This window comes from Hyla sarda, chromosome 5 (genome assembly GCF_029499605.1).
Source record: "Hyla sarda isolate aHylSar1 chromosome 5, aHylSar1.hap1, whole genome shotgun sequence".
Classification (NCBI taxonomy): domain Eukaryota; kingdom Metazoa; phylum Chordata; class Amphibia; order Anura; family Hylidae; genus Hyla; species Hyla sarda.
Genome location: NC_079193.1, coordinates 10028626 through 10041692, shown reverse-complemented (window position 1 = coordinate 10041692; position 13067 = coordinate 10028626). Strand labels below are relative to the sequence as shown.

Sequence of the window (13067 nt, the reverse complement as noted above, 5' to 3'; positions counted from 1 at the left end):
ATGACACCCTTGGGACTGTTTGAGTCTTCTAAGTCTTAATCAAGCATGAATTAAAGACTAAACCGTCCAAGTGTCACCTGCTCAAGCCTCAGGTCCATTACTTGGGTCATGTTGTCAGTGCAGAAGGGGTCCAGCCCAATCCTGAAAAGGTGGAAGCTGTCAAGAACTGGCCTACCCTGCACACGTGAAAGATGTCAAGAGCTTCCTGGGATTTGCTGGCTACCACCGCCGCTTCATTCCCCACTTCGCCCAGAATGCAGAACCCCTCACAACTCTCTTACAGGGTACAGCGAAGGAGAACTACAATGGGAGACTATATATTGAATGGGCCACAGAGCAAGAGGTAGCGTTCCGAGCTCTTAACTATCTTGGCGTATCCAGATCACAGTCAGCCGTTCGGCTGTATACTGATGCCAGTTTTGAGGGTCTGGGAGCTGTCTTCTCCCAAGTCCAGGAAGGACAAGAGCGAGTAATTGCCTATGCCAGTCGTAACCTGAGAGGAGCAGAGAAAACAATGCCAATTACAGCTCATTCAAGTTGGAACTTCTCACCCTGGTTTGGGCCGCGGCCAAAAAATTCAAAGACTATTTGGCTGCCACGCCATTTACTGTCTACACGGACAATAACCTGTTGGCTCACCCGAACACTGCCAAGTTGGGTGCCATTGAACAGTGATGGGCTTCAAGACTATTCAATTACAGTTTCACTATAAAGTGCAGAAGCGGCAAGTCAAATGTCAATGCCGATGTACTGTCTCGGATGACCCCCGGCAAAGAACCACCTGTCGAAGACCTGTGGGAAGACGTGGAGATGCCCCCACTTTATCAGCGGTTCATGAACCAGAATGTTGTGACCGCCCTCATGGACGGTGAACCCAGGTCCGAAAAGGTTAAGGAAAACCTATACACCTGGAAGACTCTTCAAGACGAAAGTCGAGTCATGGGGGATCTTTTGGACTACGTTCTGGCGAAAAGGTGCCAGCCCAGTGTGACTACGGGTGGAAACGTCTGTGAAACCAGAGTCTGCCCCATAAAAGCCCTGGGAGGAGTTTCTCTCTCTATATTAGTTCCTGGGTCTTTGCTGAGTTGTAGTCGAGCCTAAGAGTTTGGATTCATAGAAGCCTCAAGTCAAGTCTGCAGCCACAAGCTACAAGTAAGATACAGTCACAGCTTAGTCTGTCTCCAGACAAGTCAAGTCACAGTCATCTATTGTCAAGTCAACGTGGCCTCCACTGAATTGTCCAAAACCACTGCAAGTCTCAGCAAGCCCTTAAGGTCTCTGAAGTCACTGGTCACCTCCCTGGGCCCAGCTACACTGTATAGACTTTACCATCTGGCACTCAGTAAATTTACCGTTGTCCGTAACTTGGCATCATTATTGCCCCCGTGCCTAGCCCAGGATCCAGCGGTATACCTTCGGGTGGTATTGAGGATAAACCACGCCCTGCCGTCACGCATACAAGGGGTTAATGCCATCTGCCCCTAGGGTAATTCCATCTGCCCTGCATCTCACACCCCATATAGATAAGACTTGGATTGTTAGTTGTATTATGTTCTCTCGGTTATGAATACCAGGGCTATAATTTTGCACCCTCCTGAACTACCCTGTATAAGTATAATGGTTAGTATATCTCTGATTCCAACTTTTGGGGTACACTTGCAGATATCCCAATGAACCCCTCCATACACCCCACCAAGTGTAGAAAATTTACCAGTATAGAACGTTCTGTTTCCATAGGGGGTTCCAGTGGTCTCCTCGGTGATGTAGCCCAGGTCTGGACTTGTAGTTACGATACTTATGATTTCTATAGTAGTGTTCGGGGTTCTGGACATCTCACTGATGTAGACTTGGTCTGGACCTATAGTAACATTACTTGGGTATATCGCTGCAGTAGAGTTGGGAATCCTGATTGTGTCCTCAGTGACATAGGTCAAGTGGGATCCTGAAGAAACGTTACTTGGGTATACTTCTGGTGTAGAGTTGGGGGTTCTGGATGTCTCCTCATGGATGTAGTTCAGGTCTGGTCCAGTAGTCGCATTTTTTGAATACGTCTCTAATGGAAAGTTTGTTATTCCAGATGTGACATATGCTAAGCCTGGTCCTGTAGTAAAATTACTTGTTTCACTGGTGACATAGTCCAGGTCTGTAGTAACATGACTTGTGTATGTTTCTTCAGTAGTATTGGGGATTACAGATGTTTCTGCGCTGGTGTTGTAGACCAAGTCTGATCCTGTAGTAACATTACTCATGTTTGTCTGTACAGTATTATTTAGGGTTTTGGATATTTCTTCAGTGATGGTGTATACCAGGTCTGGGCCTTTAGTGTGATAACTTGGGTTCATCTCAATAGTAGTATTGGGGGTTCTAGATGTTTCTTCGCTAGTGATGTAGACCTGGTCAGGTCCTGTAGTAACATTACCCCTGTAGGTCTCTAGAGTAGTATTGGGGGATCTAGATGTTTCTTCGCTAGTGATGTAGACCTGGTCAGGTCTTGTAGTAATATTACCCCAGTAGGTCTCTAGAGTAGTATTGGGTGTTCTGGATGTTTCTTCGCTAGTGATGTGGACCTGGTCAAGTCCTGTAGTAACATTACCCCAGTAGGTCTCTAGAGTAGTATTGGGGGTTCTAGATGTTTCTTCGTTAGTGATGTAGACCTGGTCAGGTCCTGTAGTAACATTACCCCAGTAGGTCTCTAGAGTAGTATTGGGGGTTCTAGATGTTTCTTTGCTAGTGATGTACACCTGGTCAGGTCTTGTAGTAACATTACCCCTGTAGGTCTCTAGAGTAGTATTGGGGGTTCTAGATGTTTCTTTGCTAGTGATGTAGACCTGGTCAGGTCTTGTAGTAACATTACCCCAGTAGGTCTCTAGAGTAGTATTGGGGGTTCCAGATATTTCATTGTTTGAGATGTACAACTGGTCAGGTCCTGTAGTAATGTTACCCCAGTATGTCTGTAAAGTAGTGTTGGGGGTTCCTGATGTTTCTTTGCTCGTGATGTGCACCTGGTCAGGTCCTGTAGTAATGTTACCCCAGTATGTCTGTAAAGTAGTGTTGGGGGTTCCGGATGTTTCTTTGCTCGTGATGTGCACCTGGTCAGGTCCTGTAGTAACGTTACTCCAGTGGGTCTCTAAAAATGGAAACACATAAGTTATGGAGCCATCTAAAATTTTTACATTTTCCGTAACGTGTCTAGACGTCTACAATCTCGATGAAATCTAAGACCAAGAAGAGAAGGCGTGGACATAGCGGGAGATTTATAGAGGATCGGTTTATGTATTGTTTTGGTGCATGCTTGTCCCAGTGATTTTATTTGTCACTTATGTGACTTTTCTATTACAGTTTTCACAGTTTTGTGTACGCAGTGCTGATCTAAGCTGAGATCATGTGGTGGTCCTGTATTTATCATCTGCGACTTTTCTAATTTGTCGCGATTTGTCTCAAAAACTAAAAATCCACACCAAGCAAATGAAGGTGTAAAAAATCACTTTGGCGCTGTAGTTCTTAAAGGGGTACTCGGCCCCTAGACATCTTATCCCCTATCCAAAGGATAGGGGATAAGATGTCTGATCGCGGGGGTCCCACCGCTGAGGACCCCCTGCGATCTCGGCTGCGGAATCCCAGACATCCGGTGCATGTAGCGAACTTCGCTCCATGCCGGATGACTGGAGATGCGGGACAGAGGCTCGTGACATCATGGTCACACCCCGCTCGTGTGATGTCATGGCCACGCCCTCTCACAGTCATGGTCACGCCCCCTCCCATAGACTTGCATTGAGGGGGCCTGGCCATGACATCATGAGCCTCCGGAGCTGCACCCGACGCTCTAATAGAATGCCAGGTACAGCAGGGAGATCACAGGGGCCCCCAGCTGCGGGACCCCCCCAGATCAGACATCTTATGCCCTATCCTTTGGATAGGGGATAAGATGTCTAGGGGTGGAGTACCCCTTTAAGGTAATTTTGATTTGCTACAAATTCATCATAATACATATGACTTGTCATAAATTTGTTGCTTGTATGCCGAGTACAACGCAAATAAAACACTCCCATAAATTCCCTGACATATAGAAATAATAATAAATGCCTCCCATAATGCTAATCTTCTATTTCTGAGGAGGTGAGATAAGTAATGTCCACAGTGGAGAGATGACAAGACCTGTATAAATAACCAGCAGATCACCAGCGCCATCATTGGGAGCAGCAGTATTAGCTCTGGAGTTGTCAGTAGTGCAGCCTCGGGCTTGGGGCCTTTCATATCAATTAATCAAATTTTGGCATAAGAAAAAAAAAATTAATACATGGTTTTCACATTTTGAATGTACAGTGAAGGGACTGATGACTTTGTACCTATTCCTTCTGGGGCCAAACTGCACCTCAATACATAAGGTTTATACTGTGTTATATTTAATATGTTGTAGTTTTCAATCATCTGAAGTTTATACACTGGTCCCTGCCTCATCTGATGCACTAAAGGCAACCACAGCAGTAAGTAATATCCTGTATTATACCCCAGAGCTGCACTCACTATTCTGCTGGTGAGGTCACTGTGTACATACATTACATTACTTATCCTGTATTGATCCCGAGTAATATCCTGTATTATACCCCAGAGCTGCACTCACTATTCTGCTGGTGAGGTCACTGTGTACATTACATTACATTACTTATCCTGTACTGATCCTGAGTTATATATCAGACAGGAGGCTCATATCTTATGCATTATTCTTTCTTTAATAATGCCCATAGCAGAAAAATCCAGTAATCAATTTCAATGTAAATGAAAAAAAAAAACTTTCAAAACTACAACTCCCAGCAGTCCTATGGCCACGGTAGCCACTCCCAGTCTGTAGGCCCTATATAAAGGACTGCCCATGGAAGGATCCTCCTCTTTCTTTCTGCTCATGGCAGACCTGTACAGATAAGTATACTTTGAATGTTCTGATATTACTTCTGGGACACTGTGTGGCCTGACAGAGAATATAAATCCTCTGCCGACTGCAGTGCTCCCTTAACTTGAATTTAGTTTATTCTGTTTCCTATTTATTTATTTAATTATTTCTTTCTGGTTTCACTTTATTCCTTCCTGATCTCACCCCCGCTTGCGGCGGTGACCCCTTTGGACCCTTTCACTTTTTTCCCCTCTATATTTTCAGCGTTCGCCATCTTACCGGGCGGCGCCATTTTCTTCCCGTTGTTTCTCTTCTTCTTCACTTCTTCCCGCGTCCCTTCGCGCGCGCGAACGGGGGGCGGGTCCCTGGCTCTGAGCGCGTCTTCCCGCGGTCTGCTCAGTTGCTGGAGGCGGTCCCACCCAACGTTTTGGTGGGCGGTTATCTTCATCCTCCAATAGGATTCCCAGGTAACGAAGTCTCGTGAGACTTCGTCCCTGGTCTCTATATCCGGGGCTCTCCTCCCTCCACAGCGCCAGTACAGTGCTAGCGGCGTTGGAGGAAGGAGCCTGAGCTACTAATTGTAAGATTCTTTCTGTGAGTCGGAATTTATTCCAGTCTCACTTCTTTTAGTGTGCTATTCTTCTGACTAGAGCAGTCCTTACATAAGCCATGTCTGAGAGCTCTTCTTTAGTCCCCACTAAGGGTGATGAGCTGTCCCTAGATACAGCACAATTTATGAGTGCCTCACAAATACAAGATCTTATAAATAGATCTGTACAGACGGCCCTGGCCTCGGCCATTATGCCCTCTGGATCACAACCAACTTTATCTTTTACCCCTATACCGCTGCCCCGCAGCGATGAGCCGCCTATTAAAAAAGGGAAAGCTTCACACAAGCGGAAGCATACTGTTACGGCTCCTGACTCCCCGGCAGGGGAAGTAAACAATGTGCTCCAGGCAGGTTCCACCATGGACTGCCACCCCATGCAATCCTCAGACTCCAATCGACCCCTGGGCCTCAGGGAGTTACCAAGGAGGCAGAAGTCCGCCAGGCGGACAAAACCCGACTCTTATGTAGAATCTTCAGATGAGGAATCGGAAGCCGAATCGGGTGAGACTGACGTCTCTGAGTCTGACTATGCTGATGAGGATGCTGGGACATTGACGCTCAACACTGATGCCAACCCTGCTACGCAGGACGAAATCATCCTAGATGCTCTAGGTGAACCGTTATTCCACCCAGACGCGATATCCCATCCTCGCTCTGGGGATTGGACTCCGTTACCCCACGTATCCCAGTACGTGGAATTCTGGGCATGAAGGTCCCTTGAGAGGACCAATCGAAATAAATTAAGGGTGGAATGCCCCAGACCTTTTATACCCAAGAAAGTGGTTACTACCCCTGAGGTAGACCCTATCCTATCAAAATACTTAGCAAAGTCTGGCAAGTTTCCCAAGAAAGGGATTGAGAGGTCCTTTAAGACCATACAGGACCGCGTTCTGGACCTCCTCGGTCCGCTTACGAAGATTTTGAATTTAGCAGAGCAGGCGGCAGCAACAAATCAACCTGTCGACCTGGTCCAACTTCGTGGATGGGCTCAAAGGGCCATTTGTCTAGTGGGCAGCGCCAACACTGCATGCTCTACTGAGCGCAGACGCTCCATCCTCATGCGGCTTGATCCGCAATTGGCTCATTTAGCCGAGACCGAGCCAGGTCCATCGGCAGAAGGTAGGCTGTTTGGCGACACCCTAGTGAAAGATATCAACAAGTTTGTGGGGCTATTCAACAGCCTTGATAAAGCCCAAACTTCACTGAAAAAATCTGGAGCAAGCAAGATTTTTCCCCGGGCCGGCAGAAGTAGGGGCCGTTCTGCCGGCCGTAACTCTACCTACAGACCTTACGCTAGGGCAACCGCCCCACCTCAATATCCTCAGGCTCCCCCTTCATACTCCGCTCCAATGGCGCAGCCAGCACCGTTTTTCCCACCCCGTGGTAGACCGTGGCGTGGACGAGGAAGCAGAGGCTACCCCCGATCCCGTCCATATACTGGTGAGTACTCCATACATTCCACTTTCACACATACCTGTGGGGGGACGACTGAGGTATTTTACCCACGCCTGGTCTGCGATTACGGCAGACGCGTGGATCCTAACTACTATAACAGGGTTCCACATAGATCTTCTGTCCTTACCAAACCTGGGCGTGATCCCGCCCCCTATTCGATTTGCAAACCAAAACGTTGTGCTCATAGACAACGAGATTCAAGACCTAGTAGCCAAACAGGCGGTGGTAGAGGTCAACCCGTCTTCCCCGGGATTTATCAGCAACCTCTTCCTAGTAAGAAAGAAAGGGGGCGACTACCGTCCCGTGATAAATCTTCGGGATTTGAACCAACATGTCGTTTATCGACATTTCAAAATGGAGGGCATACATTGCCTTCGAGACCTGTTGCAACCGGGGGATTGGTTGGTAAAGGTGGACCTAAAGGACGCTTATCTCACTGTCCCTGTGCATCCATCCGCACAACATCTACTCCGCTTCCTCTGGAGGGATCGAATGTGGCAATTTACTTGCCTTCCTTTCGGTCTGTCATCTGCCCCGTGGTGTTTCACCAAGCTCCTGAAACCGGTGGTGGCATCTCTACGAAGTAGGGGGGTACGTCTAATCATATATCTCGACGACATCCTCATTATGGCTTGCTCCGAGACGCAGGCCTTCCGCCACATGAGATGGACAATCTCTCTATTACAAAGACTGGGCTTCTTGATCAACCGAGACAAATCGAGTCTCGTCCCTGCTCAGGAAATGGAATTTTTAGGCTTCTTGGTAGACACCAACCAAGCCGTTCTCCGTTTGCCCAAAACAAAGTTGGTTCTCATCCGCAAGGAAATCAGAGCGGTTCTACGCAAGGATTTCCTATCGCTACGGGTGCTAGCCCGTCTGGTAGGGCTTCTAGCGGCCTCCATACAAGCTATATTCCCGGCCCCTCTCCACTACAGGGCCCTCCAGAGACTCAAGATTCTCCTTCTACGACAGGGTCTCAGATACGCCGACGAGGTGCCCCTCTCGATGGAAGCCAGGGCAGAATTGCAGTGGTGGCTTCGTCATGCCGTCGAGTGGAACGGCAAAACAATCTTCAACTCTTGTCCAGACGTCATCATAGAGTCGGACGCGAGTCGACAAGGTTGGGGCGCTCGTTTTGGCAATCTCTCCACAGGAGGAAGCTGGTCCTTCAGGGAATCCCTCCTGCACATCAATGCGTTGGAACTTCTGGCGGCGTTGTTCGCCGTTCGGAGTTTCTTACCAGAAGCGTCCAACTGCTGCGTATTATTACGCATGGACAATATTGCTGCGGTGCAATACATCAACCGCTTGGGGGGCACCAGATCCAGAGTCCTTGCAGAGATTGCCAAGGATTTCTGGCATCTCTGTCTTTCCCGCAATATTATTCCGATGGCGGAATACATTCCTGGTATTTCCAATACGGTAGCCGATTGGAATTCCCGATACCTTTCCGACTCCAGCGATTGGCGTCTGGACCGTTCAGTTTTTCTGCAACTAAATCTGCTTTGGGGTCCGTTGGGCGTAGATCTGTTCGTTTCTCGCCTCAACCATCATCTGCCTCGATTTTTCAGCTGGAGACCGGATCCGGAGGCGTCGGCGGTAGACGCGTTCCGGCAGTGTTGGACGGGGGAGACGCACTATGCGTTTCCTCCGTTCTCGATGATCCCCAAGGTTCTCCTGCATATAGCGAACCAGAATGCGACGGTGGTACTGTTCACCCCCTGGTGGCCGATGCAGCCGTGGTTCCCACTTGTTCTGGAGATGGCAGTGGATTTCCCCAGGCTACTCCCTCATTTTCCACAGATTCTTTCCAACCCGACCAGGGGTCTCCACCCTCTGATAACGGAGGGCAACCTGACTCTCCTAGCATGGTTGGTTTCGGGGTGCCTGACACAGACAGCGATCTTTCAAAGTCGGCTAGGGATCTCCTCGCCCTGGCCTGGGCCCCCGGGACTCGATCGGCATACCGATCGGCCTGGAGACTCTGGGTGCGTTGGTGTGATCAACGGCAGGTTGATTCCGTACAGGCGCCTGTATCGACAATAGTGAATTACCTGGCGGATTCTTTTGAGTCTGGTAAGTCCTTCAGCTCCATCAATGTGTATCGATCGGCTATTTCTGCTTACCATTATCCGGTTGACTCTTTGCCAGTCGGTAAACATCCTCTACTGTGTAGGCTTTTGCGGGGCATTAAATTTAAACGCCCGCCTCGTCCTAAGTATCAGTCAACTTGGGATGTTTCCAGGTTACTAGATATGTTCTCTAGGTGGGAGGACAATGACGCTTTATCATTGAAGCTTTTGTCCTACAAACTTACAGTCCTTTTATGTTTGGTCTCCATTAAGCGGGTTTCGGATGTAAAAGCCCTGCACATTTCTAGGCGTCAATTTTCGCCTCAAGGTGTCAAGTTTTCAGTGGTCCGCAGGACCAAGACGGGTATACATTCGGTTTCTTATCCCTTTTTCCCTGCGCATCCTCGGTTATGTGTTGTGCGTTGCCTACAGGCTTATGAGGCACAAACAGCCAACTTACGCTCACAGGGTTTTTCTCAACTCCTGGTTTCGTATGTCAAACCTCATCACCCGGTCTCTTCCGCCACGCTTGCACGGTGGGTGCGTTCCGCCATGGAGATGGCGGGTATAGACATATCCCTCTTTGGAGCACACTCTTCCAGAGGGGCTATGGCTACTAAGGTAGTTACGTCGGGGGGCTCTCTCGCGGACCTTTTAATGGCGGCGGATTGGTCTTCCGAGACCACGTTTCGCCATTTTTACTTCAGACCGGAGGGGCATGTTTCCATGTCGGTTTTATAATGCTGTTATCTTGTCATTTGTATAACCTGTTATGTAAATCTTAGCTTTGAACTTGCATAAGATATGAGCCTCCTGTCTGATATATAAATCTAGATTTTCCTAGCTTGTGACGGAAAATATTAGTTATATGAAGACAGGAGGCGAGTATCTTCCCTCCCTACCCAACCCTATTACGATTCTTTGTTCTCTTTCAGGATATTGAACGTACTGACCATTTTCCTGAAGACGGCTGACCCGTTGGTTGCAAGTTGTTGGGTTCTCTACAGTCTCCGTTGAGACGAGGTTAGACCTTTGTTTGACCGTTTTCTCCAGCTGATAACTCCGGACGCTGAGGTTTCGGAAGGCTGGCCGTGGATTCGCATGGCGATGGAGATGTTCACATGGAGTTCGTTTTTTCTGTGCGGTTTGAGTCGCATGAAGAAAGAGGAGGATCCTTCCATGGGCAGTCCTTTATATAGGGCCTACAGACTGGGAGTGGCTACCGTGGCCCTAGGACTGCTGGGAGTTGTAGTTTTGAAAGTTTTTTTTTTTCATTTACATTGAAATTGATTACTGGATTTTTCTGCTATGGGCATTATTAAAGAAAGAATAATGCATAAGATATGAGCCTCCTGTCTTCATATAACTAATATTTTCCGTCACAAGCTAGGAAAATCTAGATTTATATCCTGTATTATACCCCAGAGCTGTACTCACTATTCTGCTGGTGAGGTCTCTGTGTACATACATTACATTACTTATCCTGTACTGATCCTGAGTTATATCCTGTATTATACTCCAGAGCTGTACTCACTATTCTGCTGGTGAGGTCACTGTGTACATACATTACATTACTTATCCTGTACTGATCCTGAGTTATATCCTGTATTATACTCCAGAGCTGTACTCACTATTCTGCTGGTGGAGTCACTGTGTACATACATTACATTACTTATCCTGTACTGATCCTGAGTTATATCCTGTATTATACCCCAGAGCTGTACTCACTATTCTGCTGGTGAGGTCACTGTGTACATACATTATATTACTTATCCTGTACTGATCCTGAGTTATATCCTGTATTATACCCCAGAGCTGTACTCACTATTCTGCTGGTGAGATCACTGTGTACATACATTACTTATCCTGTACTGATCCTGAGTTATATCCTGTATTATACCCCAGAGCTGTACTCACTATTCTGCTAGTGAGGTCACTGTATACATACATTACATTACTTATCCTGTACTGATCCTGAGTTATATCCTGTATTATACCCCAGAGCTGTACTCACTATTCTGCTGGTGAGATCACTGTGTACATACATTACTTATCCTGTACTGATCCTGAGTTATATCCTGTATTATACCCCAGAGCTGTACTCACTATTCTGCTAGTGAGGTCACTGTATACATACATTACATTACTTATCCTGTACTGATCCTGAGTTATATCCTGTATTATACCCCAGAGCTGTACTCACTATTCTGCTGGTGAGATCACTGTGTACATACATTACTTATCCTGTACTGATCCTGAGTTATATCCTGTATTATACCCCAGAGCTGTACTCACTATTCTGCTAGTGAGGTCACTGTATACATACATTACATTACTTATCCTGTACTGATCCTGAGTTATATCCTGTATTATACCCCAGAGCTGTACTCACTATTCTGCTGGTGAGATCACTGTGTACATACATTACTTATCCTGTACTGATCCTGAGTTATATCCTGTATTATACTCCAGAGCTGTACTCACTATTCTGCTGGTGGGGTCACTGTGTACATATATTACATTACTTATCCTGTACTGATCCTGAGTTATATCCTGTATTATACTCACTGCACTCACTATTCTGCTGGTGGGGTCACTGTGTACATACATTACATTACTTATCCTGAGTTATATCCTGTATTATACCCCAGAGCTGTACTCACTATTCTGCTGGTGGGGTCACTGTGTTCATATAGGATATAACTCAGGAAACCGATGGCAGTTTCTATAAAATATTAGTAATTATTTGACATTAGATGGAGCAGTGAGGACTGAGAATAGATCAGATGTAGCAGAGTGGATTATGTCATTAGACTTTGTGTAATGTTACATTGTTGTAAAGATAATTGGGGGAGATTTATCAAAACTTGTGCAGAGGAAAAGTTGCCCAGATGCCCATAGCAACCAATCAGATCGCTTATTTCATTTTAAAAAGGGCCTGTCCAAAATGAAAGCAGCGATCTGATTGGTTGCTATGGGCAACAGGTCAACTTTTCCTCTGCACAAAAAATCTCCCCCAATGGTTCTGCTTTATTCTGTGCCAAGTGATAAATTCTGCTACATCTAGGTCAGGTAAATGTTCCCAGGACTCACCATTGGTCGGGGTGGACTCTTGTGAAATGACCCACGTGTGCTGAAGGAGACCGAGGGACAAAACATGGAGCCACCACCATGAGGGCCCGGAGGTCCCAGTCAGACCCATCCTCGTTCACTGCAGGACATCCAGGAACCAAGTCCACATGGTATGATCGGGGTCTCCCCACAGTGATCCGTCCAGGTGCGGCCTAGCGTGGTCATTCACCGGTGGGATCACCCACTGCCCCCTCGTTCATAGTCTCTGATGGGTTGTTTGACCAATGAGAACAGAGTCCATTTTATTGTATTTGCAGGGAGGAGTCAGAGGACATTCCCCTCGCTCGGCTCACACCAATATTGATCCACAGAACCTCACAGGGAAGGAATGTGGAGATAACATGTCACCGAAATGTCATTTATGCATTTTAGGAAAAATGGAATCCAGAGATCTCCAAAAGTCATGAACCAGAAGAATGATCTATAGAGACATAAAGGAGATGGGATCCATGGAAACGGATCAATACGTCACCTAATATGTCTATCAGTCCTAAACATCCTGGACCCCAGACTGATACATTGTACATAACTAGTCCTGATCTCAGCTGAGAAGTGATACAATTGTATCCAGTCTAGACAATGCTCTGTGAGCTAAACATCCTGGACTCCAGACTGATACATTGTACATAGCTAGACCTGCCCTCAGCTGAGAAGTGATACAATTGTATCCAGTCTAGACAATGCTCTGTGAGCTAAACATCCTGGACTCCAGACTGGTACATTGTATATAGCTAGTCCTGCTCTCAGCTGAGAAGTGATACAATTGCATCCAGTCTAGACAATGCTCTGTGAGCTAAACATCCTGGACTCCAGACTGATACATTGTACATAGCTAGTCCTGATCTCAGCTGAGAAGTGATACAATTATATCCAGTTTAGACAATGCTCTGTGAGTTAAACATCCTGGACC

General features: G+C 46.9%; 1 protein-coding gene across 3 annotated transcripts in view; it reads right to left on the bottom strand.

Annotated features, from left to right (window-relative positions):
* Nucleotides 1-12262, bottom strand: part of LOC130272861 (mucin-13-like) — a 54020-nt gene extending 41758 nt beyond the window's left edge. For all 3 annotated transcript variants that reach the window (XM_056518829.1, XM_056518830.1, XM_056518832.1), the window contains exons 1-2: nucleotides 12119-12262; nucleotides 1712-3127 (exon numbers count right to left, since the gene is read on the bottom strand). In XM_056518829.1, coding sequence (XP_056374804.1) covers nucleotides 1712-3127; nucleotides 12119-12227 — 1525 coding nt within the window. In that variant the 5' untranslated portion in view covers nucleotides 12228-12262. The remainder of the gene's footprint in view (nucleotides 1-1711; nucleotides 3128-12118) is intronic.
* Between the last annotated feature and the right edge of the window lie 805 nt (nucleotides 12263-13067).